Here is a 25,994-nt window from a genome sequence, read left to right as displayed (position 1 = left end):
AACCTGATCAACTCTATGCGATGGAGATGTGTTGCACTGTGTGAGGCTAAAGGTGGTCACACAAGATACTGACTGCTTTTCTGATCCCCAATAAAACAAAACTGCACATTTCAGCGTGGCCTAAGGCACACCTGTGCAATAATCATGCTGTTTCATCAGCATCTTGATATGCCACACCTGTGAGGTGGGATGGATTATTTTGGCAAAGGGGAAGTGCTCACTAGCACAGATTTAGACAGATTTGTGAACACTATTTAATAGGAATAGGTATTTTGTGTATCCAGTAAAAGTTTTAGATCTTTGAGTTCAACTCATGAAAAATGGGAGTAAAAACACAAGTGTTGTGTTATATTTTTGTTCAGTAAGATTCAAATAAAAAAAAAATAGGATATTTCATAGTCCGATATGATTAGTTAGAGGTTACCCCAAAATATTTTTTTGTATGGTACTCTGGCATGTATGCTAGCAAGAGCACGGCTAATGGGGATTCCCACAAAAAAACAGATCTCATATGCGACTTTTCCACCCTTGAAAAAGCTAAAACACACAAATAAGTGGGGTGCTATATTGGCCCTGCTTTGGCGCTGACAAGGCCCAGAGAAAACTATCTAACTTTACTCTCTAGAGCAGCGAATACAAAATTTCAGTGAAAAAAACATATTGGGCAACACGGAGCAACTTCCTTTAAGCAATCGGAAGTGCCTCTGGCCATCTCCTGGGGAAATCAACAGTGTGAAAATATACACTTTTTACATACACTCAATTTTACATTTCTTATGGCTTAAGGTCTACCATAGCTCAAGGTCACTATATTTGTGTGGCCCAGCCTCAACCAGACTCTATCTCTGTGTTGTTAGCACTGCGTATTCTGAGTTGTCATTCCACATCGCTCAGGTCAAGGGCTCACCAATGTCATGTGAAGCTGATGATGTCAAAGATGAAGTGCATCAATAGAATTCATCTCTACTTAAAGCTGCTGATAGCTGACAGCAGTCTTGTTAGCATTAATTATGGCAAGATAGCGGCGCCCTGATGGCAGCGGCTTGCAGACGCTCTTGGGAGTGTAGAGCGAATTTGTCAAAAATACCCGTCAATTCTGTCAATTTCATGGCTGGCTCAAAGCGTGGACACTCTGTGATCACATACGACCGACAGACAATTCTGGATGTGGATAGATCGGGTCGTTATAGACTGAAAGATGCATGTACGGTGGACCTACTCGCTAGCATGGGAATACTTTGCGGGCTACATCGAGCGGCCTTTGTAACAGCGGAGTCAAGCAGTAGCGGGGACCGTCAATGGAGGAGACGTAAGCGGTGTGAGCGGAAGCAGAAGCGAGGATGCCGAGCGGGGCTAACAACAAAGCGAAAGGCTAATCCTCAAAGAAGCGTGGAGTGTCCGGGTAAGAAGTCATTTAAAGTAGAACTAGCCGGCACCAGGCTGGATAATCCCTGCACACATAGCAATTCTCTTAGAATAAAACACAACTCACATAATGTCTTTTCTGTTGTGACTGTGTCAGAGGTAGACATGCATTCTACTGAGGTGGCTAACTATGATGCGTTCAGTTTATCGCAGCACCCAGCAAACAATCTGAAAATTCCCGTCGTATCAATTCCTAGATATGGTCGAAACTATTTAAAGTGCACTACGCATAATAAACGCAACATTATTAATATTGCTAATTCGGATAATTTCAACAAACAATCCTCAAAACAGCCCACTACTTATAATATGGGCTTTTTAAACATAAGATCATTATCTTCCAAAACGTTATTAGTTAATGAGGTCATTAGAGACAACAAACTTGACGTCGTTGGTCTCGCAGAGACCTGGCTCAAACCAGACGATTTTTGTTCGCTAAATGAGGCATCTCCTCCTAACTATACGAATGCACATGTTGCCCGTCCTCTTAAAAGGGGAGGGGGTGTCGCACTAATATACAATGAAAACTTTAATCTTACACCTAACCTAAATAATAAATATAACTCGTTTGAGGTGCTCACTATGAGGTTTGTCACACCGCTGCCTCTCCACCTGGCTGTTATCTACCGCCCCCCTGGGCCCTATTCGGACTTTATCAGTGAATTCTCAGAGTTTGTTGCTGATCTAGTGACGCACGCCGACAATATAATCATAATGGGGGACTTTAATATCCATATGAATACCCCATCGTGCGTGGCGCTCCAGACTATAATTGATAGCTGTGGTCTTACACAAATAATAAATGAACCCACGCATCGCAACGGTAATACGATAGATCTAGTGCTTGTCAGGGGTGTCACCACCTCCAAAGTTACGATACCCCCGTATACTAAAGTAATGTCCGATCATTACCTTATAAAATTCGAAGTTTTGACTCATTGTCAACAAAATAATAAGAATAGTAACTACTATAGCAGCCGCAACATTAATGCTGCCACAACGACGACTCTTGCTGGCCTACTCCCTTCAGTAATGGCACCATTCCCAAATTATGTCGGCTCTATTGATAACCTCACTAACAACTTTAACAACGCCCTGCGCGACACCATTGATAGTGTAGCACCGCTAAAGCTAAAAAGGGCCCCTAAAAGGCGTACCCCATTGTTTACAGAAGAAACTAAAGCCCATAAATTATCATGTAGAAAGCTGGAACGTAAATGGCGCGCGACTAAACTTGAGGTTTTCCATCAAGCATGGAGTGATAGTTTAATAACTTATAAATGCATGCTTACCTTAGCTAAAGCTAAATATTACTCAAATCTCATCCACCTCAACAAAAATTATCCTAAATTTTTGTTCAGTACAATAGCATCGCTAACCCAACAAGGGACTCCTCCCAGTAGCTCCACCCACTCGGCAGATAACTTTATGAATTTCTTTAACCCTGTAAGACCCAAATATAGAAAAACCTAAAAAAAATATTATTTGACCTTTCAGATGTTGTTGTAGGAGGCATTTGATGCAGAAATTGAAGAGTTAAAAAAAAATGTTTATGTTACTAGAGAAATGTTGTAATATTGCAACATTTGGGCTTTGATGGGAGCAGAATTTCTGTATTTGTACTCACGTTGTCTGAACAACTAAGGGTTCATTTGCAGGGTTACCATTAATAATAATCACACATTAGTTATATTTTTATGAAGTCATTTATTACAAATATAAAAAATATGAAACAAGATAAAACTCTTAAAAAACGCTTTTTCCCCCTCTTTTATAATTGCGACAATTATATAACAAGCTCTAAATTAAATTTGATGCATCTGTTCCACATTAACTACATATGTACATGCTCTAGACATTGTAATAACAACCCAAAAAAATATAAAATACATTTTAATTACTTGAATCTGGTGAATACAGTCCAATGAAACAAATAGATTTTGTTAAAAGGAAACCTTGAGAGGTTGTGTGAGTTCATGGCCAGAAGGCGTGACTTACAAACAAATGTACGATCCAATAGCCTTGTATAGCTCGGTTGGTAGAGCGGCCGTGCCAGCAACTTGAGGGTTGCAGGTTCGATCCCCGCTTCCGCCATCCTAGTCACTGCCGTTGTGTCCTTGGGCAAGACACTTTACCCACCTGCTCCCAGTGCCACCCACACTGGTTTGAATGTAACTTAGATATTGGGTTTCACTATGTAAAGCGCTTTGAGTCACTTGAGAAAAAGCGCTATATAAATGTAATTCACTTCACTTCACACTTGTGAGACTGAACAATAGGACCCAATGACTATGTAAATGTGGTAACAAAATAAAAAAATATATAACAGATTGTTTTTTAGGATGGTTAAAGGTAACGTTGTAATTTTACAACAAGGGGTGTTACAGGGTTAATAAGAAAATTGAAGTAATTAGAAAGGAGATTAAAGACAATGCATCCCAGCTACAACTGGGTTCTATTAACACAGATACGACTGTATATACGACGGATACCGCCCTCCAAAATAGTTTCTCTCTCTTTGATGAAATAACATTAGAGGAATTGTTAAGATGTGTAAATGGGACAAAACAAACAACATGTTTACTTGACCCATTTCCTGGGAAACTTATCAAGGAGCTTTTTGTATTATTAGGTCCATCAGTGCTAAATGTTATAAACTTATCACTTTCCTCTGGCACTGTTCCCCTAGCATTCAAAAAAGCGGTTATTCATCCTCTACTCAAAAGACCTAACCTCGATCCTGACCTCATGGTAAACTACCGGCCGGTGTCCCACCTTCCGTTTATCTCGAAAATCCTCGAAAAAACTGTTGCACTGCAGCTAAATGAACACTTAGCGTCTAACAATCTCTGTGAACCTTTTCAATCCGGTTTCAGGGCAGATCACTCTACAGAGACAGCCCTCGCAAAAATGACAAATGATCTATTGCTAACGATGGATTCTGATGCGTCATCTATGTTGCTGCTTCTTGATCTTAGCGCTGCTTTCGATACCGTCGATCATAATATTTTATTAGAGCGTATCAAAACACGTATTGGTATGTCAGACTTAGCCTTGTCATGGTTTAACTCTTATCTTACTGACAGAATGCAGTGCGTCTCCCATAACAATGTGAGCTCGGACTATGTCAAGGTAACGTGCGGAGTCCCCCAGGGTTCGGTTCTTGGCCCTGCACTCTTTAGTATTTACATGCTGCCACTAGGTGACATCATACGCAAATACGGTGTTAGCTTTCACTGTTATGCTGATGACACCCAACTCTACATGCCCCTAAAGCTGACCAACACGCCGGATTGTAGTCAGCTAGAGGCGTGTCTTAATGAAATTAAACAATGGCTGTCCGCTAACTTTTTGCAACTCAACGCTAAGAAAACGGAAATGCTGATTATCGGTCCTGCTCAACACCGACATCTATTTAATAATACCACCTTAACATTTGACAACCAAACAATTACACAAGCCGACTCGGTAAAGAATCTGGGTATTATTTTCGACCCAACTCTCTCGTTTGAGTCACACATTAGAGTGTTACTAAAACGGCCTTCTTTCATCTCCGTAATATCGCTAAAATTCGTTCCATTTTGTCCACTAGCGACACTGAGATCATTATTCATGCGTTCGTTACGTCTCGTCTCGATTACTGTAACGTATTATTTTCGGGTCTCCCTATGACTAGCATTAAAAGATTTCAGTTGGTACAAAATGCGGCTGCTAGACTTTTGACAAGAACAAGAAAGTTTGATCATATTACGCCTATACTGGCTCACCTGCACTGGCTTCCTGTGCACTTAAGATGCGACTTTAAGGTTTTACTACTTACGTATAAATAACTACACGTCTAGCTCCAGCCTATCTTGCTGACTGTATTGTACCATATGTCCCGGCAAGAAATCTGCGTTCAAATAACTCTGGCTTACTAGTGATTCCCAGAGACCAAAAAAAGTCTGCGGGCTATAGAGCGTTTTCTGTTCGGGCTCCAGTACTATGAAATGCCCTCCCGGTAAAAGTTAGAGATGCTACCTCAGTAGAAGCATTTAAGTCCCATCTTAAAACTCATTTGTATACTCTAGCCTTTAAATCAGGGGTGGGCAATTAATTTTTACAGGGGGCCGCATGAGCAACCCGAGCACTGCTGGAGGGCCACATCGACAATATTTCAATTCAATTTTGCTCAATATTATTTTTGATGTATACCGTAAGATAAATAATAATAATAATAATAATAATAATAATAATAATAATAATAATAATAATTAATAATAATAGTAATACTTCAACATAGAGTGTGTAACAGCATTCCATGACTAATATAAATTAACATTAATAATAAATGACAGTAAAATAAGCACACGTATGACTGAGGAGTCATAGTGTAACTTTGTGTGGTGTTTGAGTTGTCCGACTTTTTGTGTGGCCATAAACGCACCAGTGGCTTAGGGGTATGCGTGTTGGTGACAGATGACAAGTTGGTTTTGGCCTGGTTTGTACGGCAGAAAATGACTAGATTTTCGAGATAGAATTGTTTTACTCATGTTTTTGGTGTGGTTATGTCCGAATATAAACCGTTTTGCTCAATAAAGTGATCGATATAGTTCCTGTCCTCGAAGCATCTCGATAGACGTTACAATAATTGAACGGTGTTCAATTGAACGGTGTTGACGAACACCGTTAGGGCCGCTTGTTGTCACTGTCACTCAAAGTTGCATTGCAAAATTACACAGAATAAATGTGTTTATTTTGTTTAGAATTCAGATGGGATTTGATTTGGTGCGCGGCATATATTTGCTGCGCGCAGCAGACGCTTGAGCAGTGCGCAATTGCGCAGGCACGCACCTTAGAGGGAACGTTGCTTTGCAGTCCATGTCTTGTTGAAAATACGCCATTCTTCATCAACTTTTCTCTTTTTAGCGTCTCGGGTGTAAACCGTGCATCACTTGTCGCTGCATGTGCACCTTCACTCGCAGGTTACACACGGACACACGCCAATAAATAATACTTTTCAAAATAAAAGCAGCACAGTTGTATTGCGCGCACGACATAGATGTTTTTTCAACTTTATTTTGTAATTTGTGATTGCAGCTGTTCACATTCACTCACAATCACGCACACGCATACGTCCACACGGAAGTAATACAAATAACGCTTTTCAAAACAAAAGCAGCACCGTTGTATTGCACACTCGACATAGATACTTTTTAAAATGTATTTTGTAATTTATAATTGGCCTCACCCGGGCCGGACAGGGACGCACAAAGGGCCGGATGCGACTCGCGGGCCGCAGAATGCCCAGGTCTGCTTTAAATAGACCCCTCTTTTTTTTTAGACCAGTTGATCTGCCGTTTTCTTTTCTCCTTTGCCCCCTCGCCGGGTTATTCCGGTTCCGGTGACCATGGATGAGATGCTGGCTGTCCAGAGTTGGGACCCGGGGTGGATCGCTCGCCTGTGCATCGGTTGGGGACGTCTCTGCGCTACTGACCTGTCTCCGCTCGAGATGGTCTCCTGCTGGCCCCACTATGGACTGGACTCTCACTGTATGTGGATCCACTAGGGACTGTACTTAGAGGGGGGGTTACCCACATATGCGGTCCCCTCCAAGGTTTCTCATAGTCATTCACATCGACGTCCCTTGTGTGGGCTCTGTGCCGAGGATGTCGTTGTGGCTTGTGCAGCCCTTTGAGACTTTTGTGATTTAGGGCTATATGAATAAACATTGATTGATTGATTGATTGATTAATTGGCTCGCTGAGTCTCATCAATTCCTGCTACGCTGATGTCTTTTGACATTGCTCACTTCTAGGACTCACCAATTCAGAGATGTGTTATTGATGAGGCAGGAGTTGAAAATGAAGTCCATCAAAAAGTTGTTCAGCCAAAACTTGGTCAACTTCATTGTCATGGCGAAGATAGCGCTGACATTGGCCCCCTCGTTGTTAGCCTTGTCATCCTTAACCCGGAAATGGAAGTCCTGCTGGGTAAATATCTTTATCGATCACCAAAACATATTAGAAAATAAGACAAATACTGCACTGTAGTACATATAAGACATAAATAAAACTCAATTCATCACTTAATTTAGGCCAAAAACATGTAGAATATGCTTTAAAAAATCTGTGACATAGTGAAGCTGCAATATTACTATATACCTATTCCAACATTCCATACAACCAAATAATAAAAGTATGCTCTTTTGTGCCTTAGGGTTAGTGTATATCTACCATTGTTCTCTGAGTCACCTTTCCTAACATTCCCCAATATAAAATAATAAAAACATGTACTCTGATTCCCGCTGAAATCGTATCGGGCCGGCTTTGATCGTATTAGTATTGGCCAAAACGGCAGGCTCCAATATCGGTATTGTATCGGAAGTGAAAAAGTCATATGAAAGCACCATTAACTTGTATTGCATATTGCAGTAGTTGTCTTATTTTGCACAAACAGAGTTTTCACAAAAAGATAATTCGTTTTTTAGGGCTGCAACTGAAGACTCTTTTGATAGTCACCTCGTCATTGACTATTATCTGATCGGATTATAGAGCGTACACAAATTCAGTGGCTTTAATTCAGCTATCAACTTTTTAATTCAGCTTGAGATATTTTAGGCATGTGCTGAAAAACAACAACAATGACTAATTCATTCATAAATATGTATTTATACTGTAACTTTAATGCTCATTAGGCTGTTAGAAAAACAAAAATAACTTTTGTAAGAAAATACTTGTTTGTGTCAAAAAGGACAGCTACAATAGCAGCAATAACAACAAACAATAAAACACCAAAGCTATTTAATTGTCACGTCCTTGGAACTGTTTTTGGACTATTGTTTGTTTTCTCTGTGTGGTAGTTAAGTTCATGTCCTGTGCTTTTATTTTGTAAGTTTCACTTCCCCGCGCCGTGCACATGCTTTCACACCTGCCGCCTGATTAGCAACCGGGACACACCTGTGCCCGGTTGCTAATCAGTCTCCTATTTCAGTCCAGCCCCATCTTGTGTTTAAAAAGCTGCACACTTGTATGTTATTGGCATTTTTAGCAATCTGATAAACACCTTATATAAATGTCTATCATTGATTAATTCTTAGATACCCATTTGTGCTGTACATATTTACTTTTGTTAACAACAAATATTTCTCTTGTATTTGACTTTGTTTGCGACCCAGAGAGGGACAAGTGGTAGAAAAATGGATGGAAGGATGGACAAATTAATATGTATTTCGTGTTTGGGGATAGAAAGGAATAGAAAGAAGAAAAAAAAAGAAGACAGAGGAGCAAATTGCGGGGACAAGAGGGGGATAAGACAGAGAGAGACAACAACAACAAAAAATAAAAAAAACAACAGAACAACATTAGTAAATACGATATATGCAAATATGACAAAATTACCGTATAACAAACATTTTAGCTATCCAATAGATTGTATGTTTAAATTTATGATATCAGCGCATTTGTGCCTAATGTTTGTGTGTGTGTGTGTGTATGTGTGTGTTATGCATACCTGTGATTGACACGTTTGTTATTGTGCCTTTCCTCACTGCACTGCTGGCAGACTTTGGCTAAAATGATAGTTCAAGTTATTTTTCAAACAGCTTCGTCCCACACTTGTTAGCTAGCTAGCAAAGTAACAAGCTAACTATCTTACTGAGTTGAGATGGCATCCTCCAGATGTCTGACGTTAACTGCTCCCGTATCACAATTGTAGTGTCATAAAAACGAGGTCTGCTTTCAAAATGAGCAAAGTATTAATGTTCTTAATAAGAATAAAAGTAAATATTTCCACTTTATGTTTTCAAACGGCAGCTGACGTCAAAACTATTGTTGACAAATGTTACTGTCGATATTTGTCGACAATGTTGATAAATCATTGCACATGTAAGGGTCATTACACAATATTAGTTTGAGGGAAGATCTGCTGCCTATATCGATATCGGTTGATATTGGTCTGTAATGCAGCGTCTTTAATCTCAACTGCACTTTTTTAGCAGGCCTCAGAGACTCACCTAACAGGACACCATGGAGGCCCCTCTTGTGTGTTTGGATGAGGAGTTCGAAGACCTCCACCCTTGCCGTATGGATGACCTCGAACACCCGGCACTCAAACACCCCTCTTACACCACCCCCGCCACCAGCGTCCCCTTGGCTTCCATCACCCGTGAGGACTTCTCTGAGCTGGAGAACTTCTCTGAGATGATGAGTTTCAAGTCTATGGAGGACCTGGTCAACGAGTTTGACGAGAAACTCAACGTCTGTTTCCACAATTACAACACCAAGACCGAGGGCCTGGCGCCCATACGCAATCAGTCACAAAACCAAGAAGAGGAGGAGCAGATGCAGGATGAAGAGTAAGTGACCTCTGTAAATGTTTTTTTGTACTATTGTTTACAAATAATCATATAATGGCGCTCCTGCACAGTCCAGTGCTGCACACATTGGGCTTGAACCAGCAACCACAAATCCACACTAAGAACTAAGTTAAGCACAATAGCCAATGAGCCTTAAATCCATTGGCTGTCAACCCACTGGCTAACACAGCTCTTAAGCAAAGCGAGGCTTTGTGTGGCCCTAAACAAGATTTTGTTTGTGGCCCTGTTTTGGTATTTTATGGATGGATGGATATTAAACTAAACTAAACTAACTAAAAACTACAACATGGCTGAAGGGGTGGAAATGCAGTCCAAGGGGGCTTGGCCTGGAGGCCATTTTGACCACCATTACATGTTATGTAGACCACAAGGAAGCATTTTATAATTCAGAAAAAATGACCCCTTCAATATGATTATAAACAAGTTAAGTTTCCCTTTACTTCCTATTGATTTATAGGGGATTATTATTAGTGGATAATAAAATATAATTATTATTATTATTACACATAATTATTATTAGTGCATCTACTGGGGGTTAAGCCTCTCCTGTCTTTAAAAACTAGTGACGCCTCTGTATCGAACTTTAATCAAGGTTTCATGAAAGCACCACAACTATGTGCCATGCGATGCAAAAGTAAAACCTAAACGTAACTTTGTCCGATGCCGACACAAGTAGATGTATCATATTTTTGCCTTTCTTCTACCACATCATCCAGGTTCGCAAATGTTGTCGCTGTGTGTGAATGTGTAAATGTGAACTTTGATGACTTTATGACGTCTGTGTTGAGAGAACAGTGAAATGTTCCATGCTGGGTTTTCCACTCTCAGGAGGAGCAAACCACTTTGCGTTTTTGCAAGGGGGTGTAGGTGGGGTTACACATTCCTAATTTAATTTAAACAACCTTATTATTGAACTTCGACTGCAAAATGTATATTATCTTAACTTTTATGACGTCGTATTTTATAACTGACAGATAAAAAAGAAATAAAACAAATCTACAAAAGCCCAGACCATGATCACGTGGCCCCAAAGTGGTTGGGGCCCAAAACAACTGCATAGAATGTTTATGAAATGTGCCAACCCTGCTCTTAATGCATTGGGGAGCGAGGTCTAACATATAAGGACTGTAGACTGAACTATTGCACAGTCACACTAACTGCCATGCGTTTTATTTATTTTTGGCAAAGTTCAATCACCAGACTGGTAACTGAAGTTTAAAACTTAAAAAAATGCATTTTTGAATTTTTTTCAGCAGCTTGACCTCACCCTGCACCAGTCCACTGTAAGGCTAAATACTGGATTATTCAATGTTGAGTATTGTGTGTGGCTCTTTCTGTCTGTTCCTGGTCACATCCTCCTTTCCCAGCAGTGGAACATTTGTGGTTAAAAATAGCCTTGTTGTGGGCACAAGAAAATATATAGATAAGAAACGCTGTGATATTTTTAAATAAAAATGAGTTGACAATTTAATTAGTAAGTACCCTAATCACTCTCCATTGGGTTATGTCCAGACACATATCAGTCCGGACTAGGGATGGGTACTGGATGTGGTACTTGTCACGTCCGGAAACAGACTAAACATCGGCTCAAGGAAGCAATCACCCAAGCAGCACTCACAGCGGACTCAGCCAAACTCCCTCTAAGTAATGTTGCTATTTTCAACACCAACAAAGCAAAGTATGCCCGGTAGAAAACGCTGGAATGTAAAGTAAGGCTTCGCTCCTCCAAAATGTGCTACCTTGATGCTAATTTACATTGGGTTTCTTACAGACAGGCTATTAGCATTAGCAATTTTACATGGCGATTTCAAAACCTCCAAATTTGGTAATGAAAACTACAAGGAAGATGAATATTACAATCAAACTGCTGGTGTGAAATAACATGAAAAAAGCTACTTCCTAGTTAGACAACATACTATTGATAGCCTGTACAGTAGTGCCATCTAATATCGTAAAAGTACAACTGCATTGCAAATGAGACTCAAATGTATGATGAAAACAAGATATAACAACTGGTCAGCAAAGTAATCATAATCAGCTCATTTTTAAATGTTACATTTAAAAATAACATTTTATTATCAAACAATTACAATTTATTAACACACACACACACACACAAAAGTACAGAAAATCGGTACCATTGAGTACCAATGTTGATTCCCAATGTGAACGGTACCTATCCATAATCTGGACTGCCTTGCAGAGTCGGGTGAGCACCTCCATCACTTTAAGGTGCCTGCCAACATCCCAATTAGGTTCACAGCACTAAAAACGTCTTAACCTTTAAAAACCTACAGCTCTCGGTACTGGTTGCAGCTGAGTTGCATTTGTGTTGCTATGGTAACTTATATGCAACCTCAAATTGTCACAATACATTAGCTGTAAATCGACAAAACCTGAAGAACGTTCACTAAAAGTTCAACCAAGGCAATTTTTTGAAAACAGGAGACAACAAATAGGCCGAAGCTAGAGTATGTCATATAGCATTTCATTAAACAAAAGACCATTGGCACTAGGTCAGGGGTCGGCAACCTTTACCACTCAAAGAGCCATTTTGGCAAGTTTCACAAATTAAAGAAAATAAAGGGAGCCACAAAAAAAAAAAGTAAAATGAAAAACACCGCATACAAAGCTTAAATTGCTTTGTGCTATGTTAACCAGGGGTCTCAGACACACGCACCGGCACGCACCTTAATATGGAAATTTGATGTTAGTGCGGTCCGCGAGTTTTGAATGAATGGCGTTTGATAGCATCATATTTGCCAATCCTCTCATTATTTCCGGTCGACTCCCGAATATCAGGGCGTGATGGCACTGCTTTTGGCGCCCTATACAGTCTGTCAAAACAGTGTGCCTGCTCAACCACATGTAGAATGCAGCTTCAGCTTGCTCATGTAAGTGACAGCAAGGCGTACTACTTCAACAGCCACACAGCTTACACTGACGGTAGCCGTACAAAAACAACTTTAACACTGTTACGTTACAAATATGCGCCACACTTTGAACCACACCAAAAAAGAATGACAAACACATTTCTGGAGAACATCTGCACTGTAACACAACATAAACACAACACAATAAATACCCAGAATCCCATGCAGCCCTAACTCTTCCGCTCAACCGACGCACGGAGGGGGGAGGGTTGATGTGTGGGGGGGTTTGGTGGTAGCGGGGGTGTATAATCTAGACCGGAAGAGTTAGGGCTGCATGGGATTCTGGGTATTGGTTGTGTTGTGTTACACTACCGTCAGTGTAAGCTGTGTGGCTGATGAGTAAGTATGCTTTGCTGTCTCCTACGTGTGCAAGTAAAAGCTACGTACAACATGTGGCCGGGTTGGCACGCTGTTAGTAAATGCTGTAGAGGACAATTACTGCAGTGCATTTAGGGCACGCCCTTTATTTAGTAATTACAGTGAAAATAGGATTATAATTGCCCTTGGAGATTTCTTAGACAGGCACTGAGATCCACAAGTCTCCTGGGAAAATCGGGGGGTCGGCAAGTATGCAGCTGAGCCGCATCAGAGTGGTCAAAGAGCCGCATGCGGCTCCGGAGCCGCGGGTTGCCGACCCCTGCACTAGGTGAACGCTAACACTTAGCAACGGTACAGGTATCGTTTCACTCAGCGAGTAATTTAAGTAGTTTTAATCTAAGACGATGCAGATGTACATTTTCGGGGAAAGTTGCCCCCTTAAACTCAGGGCTTAAGTACTTACACATGAATACGTATTTCTGTGAATACCTGTTTTACATTCTCAATGAAGTAGTTGGTCATCTTATAATAATCCATTATAAGTTTTTCTCATATTCTACTTTATTGAAAATGTATCATTGTTATCATTACCTCTCTGCGAATAGCTATAAAAAAAAATCCCCAAAATGGGCCATCAGGCAGGCCTATGTCATATTTAAGTTACCAAAGTAGGTTTTTTTCGACAAGCAAAGGGCAGTGGTACTTTGAGCCTGGTAATGCACTGGTGTAAGCCACCATGAGTTCAGACTGAGTCAGAGGTTCAATAGTGTCCACTGTGTGACTGAGCGTGGGCAGTGCCAAGCAGAGGCCCACGGGAAAAAAACTGAAACAAAAGGATACTTCAGTCTCCTTCATTTTTTTTTCACTCAAACAGATGCTTGCATTGGGCTGCACACACCACTGGAGCGTTACTGTGAGCAATTTTTGGTTTCATTTCTGCACAACATATTGTTTTAAATATGTTGCAATCTTTATTTTATTATTGTGCATTGTTCCTTTGCATATCATGCATCCTGTTATACTTAAATAGCTGTCATGTTTATTTATGTGCAGACGCAAATACTTGTTTGTTGATGTCTGTGAAATGTTAGTGCAACCGTAAAAGTACACTGCTATATTAATACTGCATGCTTTTTTGCAGCGTATGGGATGCCTTAACTGACAACTACATAACTGGGTGGGACGGTCCAGTCTCAGAGGGACTCAACGGCAATCTTTCTGACCAAGAGGTAAACACCAGTCCATAATGTGACTTTACGTCTAGATCTAGAACTAAACCTGGCATATTGGGTACCAAATGTAAAAGTTCAGTCACACTTTTCTAGTAGGAATTTTTCTCAGATTTAACTCACGTTTCTCAGATTTAACTCACTTTTCTCAGATTTAGCTAATTTTCATCACATTTAAGTTAAATTAAATGTTGACTCAAAATATTATGTATCATGTTAAATCTAAACGAAAATCTTAAATACAGGTATACATCTATATATTAAATATAAGCCTATATGTTGAATCTAAATCTAAACCCATATGTTAAATTTAAACCTAAATGTTAAATCCAAACCAAGATTTAGGTTTAGATTTTACATTAAAGGCCTACTGAAACCCACTACTACCGACCACGCAGTCTGATAGTTTATATATCAATGATGAAATCTTAACATTATAACACATGCCAATACGGCCGGGTTAACTTATAAAGTGACATTTTAAATTTGCCGCTAAACTTCCGGTTCGAAACGCCTCTGAGGATGACGTATGCGCGTGACGTAGCCCGGCGAACACGGGTATGCCTTCCACATTGAAGCCGATACGAAAAAGCTCTGTTTTCATTTCATAATTCCACAGTATTCTGGACATCTGTGTTCGTGAATCTGTTTCAATCATGTTCATTGCATTATGGAGAAGGAAGCCAAGCAAGCAAAGAAGAAAGTTGTCGTTGCGAAATGGACGTATTTTTCGAACGTAGTCAGCCACAACAGTACACAGCCGGCGCTTCTTTGTTTACATTCCCGAAAGATGCAGTCAAGATGGAAGAACTCGGATAACAGAGACTCTAACCAGGAGGACTTTTGATTTGGATACACAGACGCCTGTAGAGAACTGGGACAACACAGACTCTTACCAGGATTACTTTGATTTGGATGACAAAGACGCAGACGTGCTACTGTGAGTATGCAGCTTTGGCTTTTTTTTTGCGTACGTACGTAACTTTTTTAAAATATATAAGCTTTATGAACCTTGGGTTAGGTGAACGGTCTTTTGGGCTGAGTGATTGTGTGTGTTGATCATGTGTTTGAATTGTATTGGCGTGTTCTATGGAGCTAGGAGCTAGCAGAGGAGCTAGGAGCTAGCATAACACGTACCGTACCGTAAGTGCGCGTCACGTACGTAACTTTTTAAAAATATATAAGCTTTATGAACCTTGGGTTAGGTGAACGGTCTTTTGGGCTGAGTGATTGTGTGTGTTGATCAGGTGTTTGAATTGTATTGGCGTGTTCTATGGAGCTAGGAGCTAGCAGAGGAGCTAGGAGCTAGCATAACAAACACGCAGGTGTTATTATGCAGGATTAATTTGTGGCATATTAAATATAAGCCTGGTTGTGTTGTGGCTAATAGAGTATATATATGTCTTGTGTTTATTTACTGTTGTAGTCATTCCCAGCTGAATATCAGGTACCGTGAGTATGCAGCCTTGGCTGCTAAACATTCGATAACTTGACCGTATGTGCGCGTCACGTACGTAACTTTTTAAAAATATATAAGCTTTATGAACCTTGGGTTAGGTAAACGGTCTTTTGGGCTGAGTGATTGTGTGTGTTGATCAGGTGTTTGAATTGTATTGGCGTGTTCTATGGAGCTAGGAGCTAGCAGAGGAGCTAGGAGCTAGCATAACAAACACGCAGGTGTTTTTATGCAGGATTAATTTGTGGCATATTAAATATAAGCCTGGTTGTGTTGTGGCTAATAGAGTATATATATGTCTTGTGTTTATTTACTGTTGTAGTCATTCCCAGCTGAATATCAGGTCACCCCCGGCTCTCACAGCATCTTCCCTATCTGAATAGCTTCAACTCCCCACTAGTCCTTCACTTGCACTTTACTCATCCACAAATCTTTCATCCTCGCTCAAATTAATGGGGAAATTGTCGCTTTCTCGGTCCGAATCTCTCTCACTTCATGCGGCCATCATTGTAAACAATAGGGAACTTTGCGTATATGTTCAACTGACTACGTCACGCTACTTCCGGTAGGTGCAAGCCTTTTTTTTATCAGATACCAAAAGTTGCAATCTTTATCGTCGTTGTTCTATACTAAATCCTTTCAGCAAAAATATGGCAATATCGCGAAATGATCAAGTATGACACATAGAATAGATCTGCTATCCCCGTTTAAATAAAAAAAATTCATTTCAGTAGGCCTTTAAGATATAATATTTAGAGTCAACATTTCATTCAAACTTAAATGGGAATAACATTTGCTAAATCTGAGAAAAGTGAGTTAAATCTGAGAAAAGTGAATTAAATGTGAAAAATACCTCTGCTAGAAAAGGGGGCGGTATAGCTCGGTTGGTAGAGTGGCCGTGCCATCAACCTGAGGGTTGCAGGTTCGATCCCCGCTTCCGCCATCCTAGTCACTGCCGTTGTGTCCTTGGGCAAGACACTTTACCCACCTGCTCTCAGTGCCACCCGCACTGGTTTAAATGTAACTTAGATATTGGGGTTTCACTATGTAAAGCGCTTTGAGTCACTAGAGAAAAGCGCTATATAAATAGAATTCACTTCACTTCAAAAGTGTGACTGAACTTTTACTATATTGGCATTGGCAGTGAATATAGAGGTAAAGAGAAATAGTGAAATAAATATCCTGTTAATTAGTTGAAATGCATCAATAGCAGAAAGAGTTGGAGAACATCAAAGAAGTGGAACTTGTGGAATGCTATGATCGCCTAGGTCTGCAGATGCCACGTTGTGAGAAAGAGTCTAGATCGGGGTGGGCAAACTTTTTCCATCGCGGGCCATAATGGGTTATAAATTGTAATACTAGGACACTTAGGACAACTACTGTCAACATCTGGCAGTGGTTTTACATCACTGCATGCTTTCAGTGTCATACCAGGGTATAAAGGAGGCACTCAAGAATTTGGCAGGCTTTTTTTTTCAATTGTTGCGGCCTTTAATGGCCGAATTTGTGGCAGCTTTTCCAGAAAGTGGCGGCAAAAGTTGTCATATAATTTGCATAATTTGTGGTGCTCGAGACATGATAAAGTACTGATCAAGACAGACTAACTAAAAAAACTCATTAGAATTTTACAGGTTTTTACTGAATAATGTATTTACCATTTGAATGCTAAACTATAAAAGATTAAACATCAAAGAGTATGTGAATTGGTTTTTTTTTTGTCCACAAAATGATATCTAAAATAATGCAGTAAAATAAATAAAGTAATAAGTTAGCATTTAAACAAATGAAAAGAATAGTGAATAAAGAATAAATACTAAGGTAACAATAACTATGACATTCGTTAAATTCAGTGGGCTGACATTCAGAAACAGTAAATATATTGAAAGAAATAGTAATGTTTTATTTAAGGAAAAAAGTTAAATGTTAAGCTTTAGTGAAAAGAAAAAGTGAAACAAACAGTAAACCAGTTAACACTTTTTACTACTTGCTGGACAATTTCCTCTCACCTCCAATAAGTTCAGTATCGACCTCTCAACATGTTAGCAGCCAAACAAAAACATGACAAAAATGCAACAAACAGACAAATACAAAGACGAAACAGAAAAACAAACTGAAAGAATGACTATGAGTAAGTCTTAACGATTACGGAAAAATAATAATCACAATTATTTTCATTGATATTAAAATCACGATTAATAACACAATATTTGTTCATTTTATTGTATTTGTTGGACCACCAAAAATGAACTTTAAACACAATTAGAATTCACGTTTTTTTATGGAGCACAATTCGTACACAAGGCAATTTGAAGTGCTTTACAGAAAATTACAAAAAGACAAAAATAAAAATATATTTATAAAATCACTCATAATTTTAGCAGCACGGTAGAACAGGGGGTAGTGCATGTTCCTCACAATACGAATGTCCTGGGTTTGATCCAAACGCAGACACCATGTTTGGTCCTGACTCTGGGCACCAGCAGGAGACCACTCTCTGAGGTTGTCAGAGGCCGAGATGGGTCTATTCGGTTCTAACATGTCGGTGATGTACTTTGGCACAGGACCATGAAAAGACTTGTACACATTCAGAGATGTTTTAAAGTCTATTCTCTGAGCAACAGGGAACTAGTGCAGTGACATAAGCACTGGACTAATGTGGTCGTATTTCCTGGTTCTGGTCAGGTCTCGAGCAGCAGCATTCTGGATGGACTGCAGCTGCTTTACAACTCATTTAGGGCACCCAGGAAACAAAGGCATGGATTACTTTCTAAATCTGCTTTAGATATTGTTCCTTTAATTTTGGTAATGTTTTTCAGGTGGGAAAAAGCTGCTGATGTTAATGACTCAATGTGGTTAAAGTTCAAGTCTGATTCCATTATTACCCCTGGATACCAAAGACTATAAAAATGGGACCCGTTTCCTCCCTGCTTGGCACTCAGCATCAAGGGTTGGAGTTGGGGGTTAAATCACCAAAATGATTCCCGGGCGCGGCGCCGCTGCTGCCCACTGCTCCCCAAGGGGATGGGTCAAATGCAGAGGACAAATTTCACCACATCTAGTGTGTGTGTGACAATCATTGGTACTTTAATCTTTAATCTTTAATTTTTAACCTGATTATTAGGTTTCAGGAAGAGAGTCTCAAGGTGACTAATAATACTTTATTTTTGCTTTTATGGGCCAAAGACAATGATTTCAGTTTTGTCTGAGCTTAGCTGAAGAAAATTAGTTTGCATCCACACACTGATGTGTTCAATAAAGCGACAAAGTGAATCAACAGGCCAACGACGTTCACCTGCTGTCAGTGGCATGTAGATCTGAGTGTCATCTGCGTAGTTGTGGTAAAACACATTGAAGCTGTATATTAGCTGACCTCGTGGCAGCATGTACAAGTTGAACAGTAGGGGTCCCAAAATGCCACAGGTCATAGCTATTTGGTCAGAGACCAATTTCAACAAAGTATGTCCTGTGATTGAGATAGGACTTCAACCAGTTAAGAACAGAACTGGATGGATATTCCCACCCAGTTTTCTAACCTCTGTATGGTGAACTGTGTCAAAGGCAGTGCTCAGGTCCAGCAGAACCAAATTCAGGTGGATATCATGTGTCCCCTTGATCAGAGCTGTTTCAGTGCTGTAGTGGGGCCTAAAGCCTGATTGGAAAGTATCAAACCCATTGTCAAACAGGAGATATCAGTAGTTGTGATAGTACACATTGAAGCTGCGTATTAGCTGGCCTGGTGGCAGAATGCACAAGTTGATCTTTAGGGGTCCCAAAATCGAGCCGTGAGGAACCCCCATAGCCATTTGGTCAGAGACACAGTTACTAATTCCAACAAAGTATGTACGGTGGTCAAGATAGGACTTGAACCAGTTGTTACCATTTTAGCTTTTTGCTGGGCAGTATCTTCAGTCCCGGAATCGTGGTAGGGGACGAACTGACCAAAGTTTGGCTCGTTGAGCCGGTAACCAACTCAGTGAGTTCCCCAGACCTTGTTTCGTTGAAAATACGACAACGCTTCTCCCTTGCAGCATACACTGACTTTATTTTGTCCAACATGGCAGTTTCAGGCACATTAAATCACTTTAACAGCAACAACTCCTGCTCACGTGCTATGATGTGTGTCTACCTCTATCGCCATTCACACACTCCCCGAGGTGAGGTCAGAGTTTAACCACAGGACCCCGAGCAAGCTGCCCTTGGCTATGTCTGTAACAGTGGCGTGCGGTGAGGTTAATGTCTGGTGAGGCACTGCATCATCACAGTCAGATTTACAAACATATGAACCCTAAATAGTATCTTATTCACCATGTGATTGGCAGCAGTTAACGGGTTATGTTTAAAAGCTCATACCAGCATTCTTTACACAACTAGCACACAAAAAATCACATTTAATAAAAAAAACATTATTATGGCCTTACCTTCGAGTGAAAGTCCAGTTTAGAAAACCGTTTTATTTTACATATGTAATCCTCCATGTTTTTAATAAAAGTCCAGGCGAGAGGAAATAAACAATCGCTTGCAAACTTTTTTTTTCTTCTGCGGCCAGGAATGATCTCTGGGATCACTACCGCCCTCTACCACCAGGAGGCCGGATTACTACGAGCCTCAACCAGTACGTCTTTTGCAGCAGATTTATGAATGCTCAGCACAAGAAATGCGTTACACACATACAGTTTTTGACAAAATACACTGTACATTATATACCTCAGCTAACTAAACTATGCCATAGTTTAGTTAGCTGATATAATTCATATAGCAATACAGTCTCACTGCACAGCAGCTCAGCAGTTAGCCGAGTCATTGTGCACAATCCATGTTGAGGCACAAATCAGTGACTTGCCTCAACTGGCTGCTGATCACTGCACCGTCTCTTCTCAGTATTTGAACGGCAAATGCGAAAATAAAAATAAAAATAATCTAAAACTGGTGAAGTTAAATGGAAAATAACTTTAGTATAATCACTGGATACATATAACAATTTAATTATTATTTTTTTCTTTTTACATGTTTTTTCTTTCCATGATGGCAGGTGAGGCCCCGCCTCCCCTGCCTCTAGTGACTGCACGCCACTGGTCTGTAACACAGTTAAGAGCAGAATCAGATATTCCCACACAGTTTTCTAACCTCTGTAATAAGGTAGTATGGTAAACTGTGTTAAACGCAGTGTTGGGACTAACGCGTTACTAAGTAACACGTTACTGTAACGCCGTTAGTTTCGGCGGTAACTAGTAATCTAACGCGTTATTTTTTTATATACAGTAACTCAGTTACCGTTACTGCATGATGCGTTACTGCGTTATTTTACGTTATTTTTATGTAGTATCGGCTAGAAACTGAAGATCTGAGTGTGTTTTATTGGAGCGCTCCGGTGGAAAAGAAGAGGCGTGCTTTCCCCCACCCACAGAAAGCACGCCTCCTGAGCCGTACTTCGGGTCTAACAACCTTCACTTTACCCGGAAGAGGGTCTTTACAGCTGAGGGTGAATGACGAGCCCGGCGGTTTGTTGCAACTTTGGTGACTTTATTGCACGCAGCCATCCAGCAAGCTAGAGCACCTACACGCACTCACTAGGGATGTGCGTATCGATCCTGTGGTATCGATTTATCGATACTCACATTTGGCATCACTTTTCTGAAAAAAGTATCGATATAAACCAAAAAACGGCGTGTGGGGGGTGCAAGCATCACTTTCAGATGTTTTTGATTACTTACTTAACTTACTATCTGCTGGGACACCCCTGTACCTGGCAGAGTATAGAGCTGGCCCAGTCACGTCACAGGAGACAGCTAATGAGCGTCGTCAACGTGCAACACACACACAGCCAGCCGACAGCGATGCAGCCAGGCACATCCAGTGTTGTCCAATTGTTGACTTAAAACAGGCATTGTTTTTTTTTTTTTAGTAATGTTTACTGAATATTTTTGTTTAAATGATTATCCTAAATTCAAATAATTTCCACACAGGGGAATTTACTGTTAGTTGAAAATTGCTTGAGTATTTAAAACAAGATAAGAAAGAGATACAATTTGGAGATTCTTCATCTTTGCATTACAGTTTTATTTTTTTCCAAGAAAATTTTGAATATATGATTGAATGTGATTTTGGTTTTAATCTGTAACATGATTTCTTACATTTCGAAAACATTAGCCTATTTCATATTTCATTAATTGCTAATTATATCACAAACTTTAAAAAATAACTGCAACTTCTTGCAATTCGGATTTGACTGTTAATTGGAAAGCCCTAATATTTAATTATTATTATATATTGATATATAGTTATTATTATATATAATATTCAATTTATTTTTCATATTTATGTTATTTATTTTAATTTTACTTTTATTATATATTGACCATAATAAATGTGGTATAAATGGTCTGTATTTGTCTTGTGATTTGTCTTAAATAATAACAATTGTAATAATATTTTTGACTGACAAAAAATTGGCAATAAGAAATTATTGGTATCGGTATCGGTATCGATGAAAATGCAAGAAAAAGTATCGGTATCGTATCGAATCCTAAAAGTGTGGTATCGCCCATCCCTAACCTACACGCACTCACTGTCGCCGCTCCCTCACCTCTCTCGCCCACTCACTCACTGACGTCACTCACCTCTCATGCTGTCATATCTTAAAGGGCCACACACACACACACACACACACACATACGCTACTCTCATAACAACTAACAAGACATCATGGCGAAGCCAGAAGTCGAGTTTTTTAACATGGAGACATTCTCAATACTTTTCTTTTGTCGAGCACAAAGAAAATAACATTTTAGTTAAATGTAAGTTGTGTCTTGGATCAAAGATCCTATCTATTTAGAGTTAAAGTTAAAGTGCCATTATGTTGCAGCTATTTAAAATAGTTTTGTCAATTTTTTCTGGCCTGAAATAAATTGGCCCTTTGAAACATATCTTTGTCTTTGTGTGTTGTATGTAGACCACATTGTTTGTGTGTTGTATGTAGACCACATTGCTTGAGTGTTGTATGTAGACCACATTGTTTGTGTGTTGTATGTAGACCACATTGTTTGTGTGTTGTATGTAGACCACATTGTTTGTGTGTTGTATGTAGACCACATTGCTTGTGTGTTGTATGTAGACCACATTGTTTGTGTGTTGTATGTAGACCACATTGTTTGTGTGTTGTATGTAGACCACATTGCTTTCTGAGTTCAGTGATGCAAATGCATGTCAAGTTGATCAACAGATTGTATTATTCTCCAGTGCAATAACAGTACTGAAATGAAGGCTAAAAGGGCATTAATGGGAGCCTTAAAAAAGGGGGGGAAAATAAGTAACTAAATAGTTACTTTTCACAGTAACACATTACTTTTTGGTGTAAGTAACTGAGTTAGTAACTGAGTTACTTTTGAAATAAAGTAACTAGTAATTGTAACTAGTTACTGGTTTTCAGTAACTAACCCAACACTGGTTAAACGGCAGCGCTCAGGTCCAGCAGAAGCAAGACTGAGACTTTTCCTGCGTCTGTGTTCAGGTGGATATCATTTGTCACCTTGATCAGAGCTGTTTCAGTGCTGTGGTGGGGCCTAAAGCCTGATTGGAAAGTATCAAACACTTTGTTAAACAGGAGAAAGTCATTAAAGGCCTACTGGAATGATTTTTTAAAATTTAAACGGGAATAGCAGATCCATTCTATGTGTCATACTTGATCATTTCGCGATATTGCCATATTTTTGCTGAAAGGATTTAGTAAAGAAAATCGACGATAAAGTTTGCAACTTTTGCTCGCTGATAAAAAAAAGCCTAGCCTGTACTGGAAGTAGCGTGACGTCACAGGAGCTAGGATTCCTCACAATTCCCCGTTGTTTACAATGGAGCGAGAGAGATTCGGACCGAGAAAGTGATGATTACCCCATTAATTTGAGCGAGGATGAAAGATTCGTAGATGAGGAACGTTACAGTGAATGACTTGAGAGGCAGCGATGGACGTATCTTTTTTCGCTCTGACCGTAACTTAGGTACAAGCTGGCTCATTGGATTCCACACTCTCCTTTTTCTATTGTAGATCACAGATTTGTATTTTAAACCACCTCGGATACTGTATCCTCTTGAAAATGAGAGTCGAGAACGCGAAATGGACATTCAGTGCCTTTTATCTCCATGACAATACATCGGCGAAATGCTTTAGCTACGAGCTAACGTGATAGCATCTTGCTTTAACTGCATATAGAAACAAAAGAAATAAACCCCTGACTGGAAGTATAGATAGAAAATCAACAATACTATTAAACCGTGGACATGTAAATACACGGTTAATGCTTTCCAGGCTGGCGAAGGTTAACAATGCTGTGCTAACGACGCCATTGAAGGTAACTTAGCAACTGGACTGCACAGAGCTATGCTAAAAACATTAGCTCTCCACCTACGCCAGCCAGCCCTCATTTGCTCATCAACACCCGTGCTCACCTGCGTTCCAGCAATCGGCAGAAGGACGAAGGACTTCACCCGATGCGTTTGGCGGCCCGGAGACGTAGGAAGTCAAGGTGAAGTCGGCGGCTAGCGCGGCTAGCGCGGCTAGCGCGGCTAGCGCGGCTAGCGCTCCAACAAAGTCCTCCTGGTTGTGTTGCTGTAGTCCGCTGCTAATACACTGATCCCACCTACAACTGTCTTCTTTGCAGCCTTCATTGTTCATTAAAAAAATTGCAAAAGATGTCCAGAATACTGTGGAATTATGAAATGAAAACAGAGCTTTTTGTATAGGATTCTACGGGGTACTATAACTTCCGTTACTCGGACTTCGTCATGCGCATACGTCATCATACCGCGATGTTTCAGCCGGATATTTCCCGGGAATTTTAAAATGTCACTTTATAAGTTAACCCGGCCGTATTGGCATGTGTTGCAATGTTAAGATTTCATCATTGATATATAAACTATCAGACTGCGTGGTCGGTAGTAGTGGCTTTCAGTAGGCCTTTAAGCTGTTGGTATACAACTTTTCCTAGGACGTTGCCCAAAAATGACAGGTTTGATATGGGCCGATAGTTGTTCAATACAGTGGCATCAAGACTGCTCTTCTTTAAAGGCCTAATGAAATGATTTTTTTTTATTTAAACGGGGATAGCAGATCCATTCTATGTGTCATACTTGATCATTTCGCGATATTGCCATATTTTTGCTGAAAGAATTTAGTAGAGAACAACGACGATAAAGGTCGCAACTTTTGGTCGCTGATAAAAAAAAGCTTGGCCTATACCGGAAGTAGCGTGACGTCACCGGAGGAAGGACTCCTCACATTTTCCCATTGTTTACAATGCAGCGAGAGAGATTCGGACAGAGAAAGCGACGATTACCCCATTAATTTGAGCGAGGATGAAAGATTCGTGGATGAGGAAAGTAAGAGTGAAGGACTACAGTGCAGGACGTATCTTTTTTCGCTCTGACCGTAACTTAGGTACAAGGGTTCATTGGATCCCACACTTTCTCCTTTTTCTATTGTGGATCACGGATTTGTATTTTAAACCACCTCGGATACTATATCCTCTTGAAAATGAGAGTCGAGAACGCGAAATGGACATTCACAGTGACTTTTATCTCCACGACAATACATCGGCGAAGCTCTTTAGCTACTGAGCTAACATGATAGCATCGGGCTCAAATGCAGATAGAAACAAAATAAATAAACCCCTGACTGGAAGGATAGACAGAAGATAGATCAACAATACTATTAAACCATGGACATGTAAATACACGGTTAATAATTTCCAGCTTGGCGAAGCTTAACAATGCTGTTGCTAACGATGCCATTGAAGCTAACTTAGCAACGGGACCTCACAGAGCTATGATAAAAACATTAGCGCTCCACCTACGCCAGCCAGCCCTCATCTGCTCATCAACACCCGTGCTCATCTGCGTTCCAGCGATCGACGGAAGGACGAAAGACTTCACCCAATCATCCGTGCGGTCGGCGGCTAGCGTCGGATAGCGCGTCTGCTATCCACCTCAAAGTCCTCCTGATTGTGTTGCTGCAGCCAGCCGCTAATACACCGATCCCACCTACAACTTTCTTCTTTGCAGTCTTCATTGTTCATTAAACAAACTGCAAAAGATTCACCAACGCAGATGTCCAGAATACTGTGGAATTTTGAGATGAAAACAGAGCTTTTTTGTATTGGATTCAATGGGGTACCAATACTTCAGTTTCAACGATTGACGTCACACGCATACGTCATCAAGGTAGACATTTTCAACCGGAAGTTTAGCGGGAAATTTAAAATTGCACTTTATAAGTTAACCCGGCCGTA

General features: G+C 40.2%; 1 protein-coding gene across 2 annotated transcripts in view; it reads left to right on the top strand.

Annotated features, from left to right (window-relative positions):
• Nucleotides 1–25,994, top strand: part of fez1 (fasciculation and elongation protein zeta 1 (zygin I)) — a 53,704-nt gene that overhangs the window by 11,785 nt on the left and 15,925 nt on the right. Inside the window, exons 2-3 of one of the 2 annotated variants that reach the window (XM_062048317.1) lie at nt 9,401–9,760; nt 14,174–14,261. In XM_062048317.1, the coding sequence (XP_061904301.1) occupies nt 9,432–9,760; nt 14,174–14,261 (417 nt within the window). In that variant the 5' untranslated portion in view covers nt 9,401–9,431. The remainder of the gene's footprint in view (nt 1–9,400; nt 9,761–14,173; nt 14,262–25,994) is intronic. The other variant, XM_062048318.1, reaches the window with a different exon arrangement.

Source organism: Entelurus aequoreus, linkage group LG05 (genome assembly GCF_033978785.1).
Source record: "Entelurus aequoreus isolate RoL-2023_Sb linkage group LG05, RoL_Eaeq_v1.1, whole genome shotgun sequence".
NCBI lineage: Eukaryota > Metazoa > Chordata > Actinopteri > Syngnathiformes > Syngnathidae > Entelurus > Entelurus aequoreus.
This window is presented reverse-complemented; position numbering and strand designations above follow the sequence as displayed.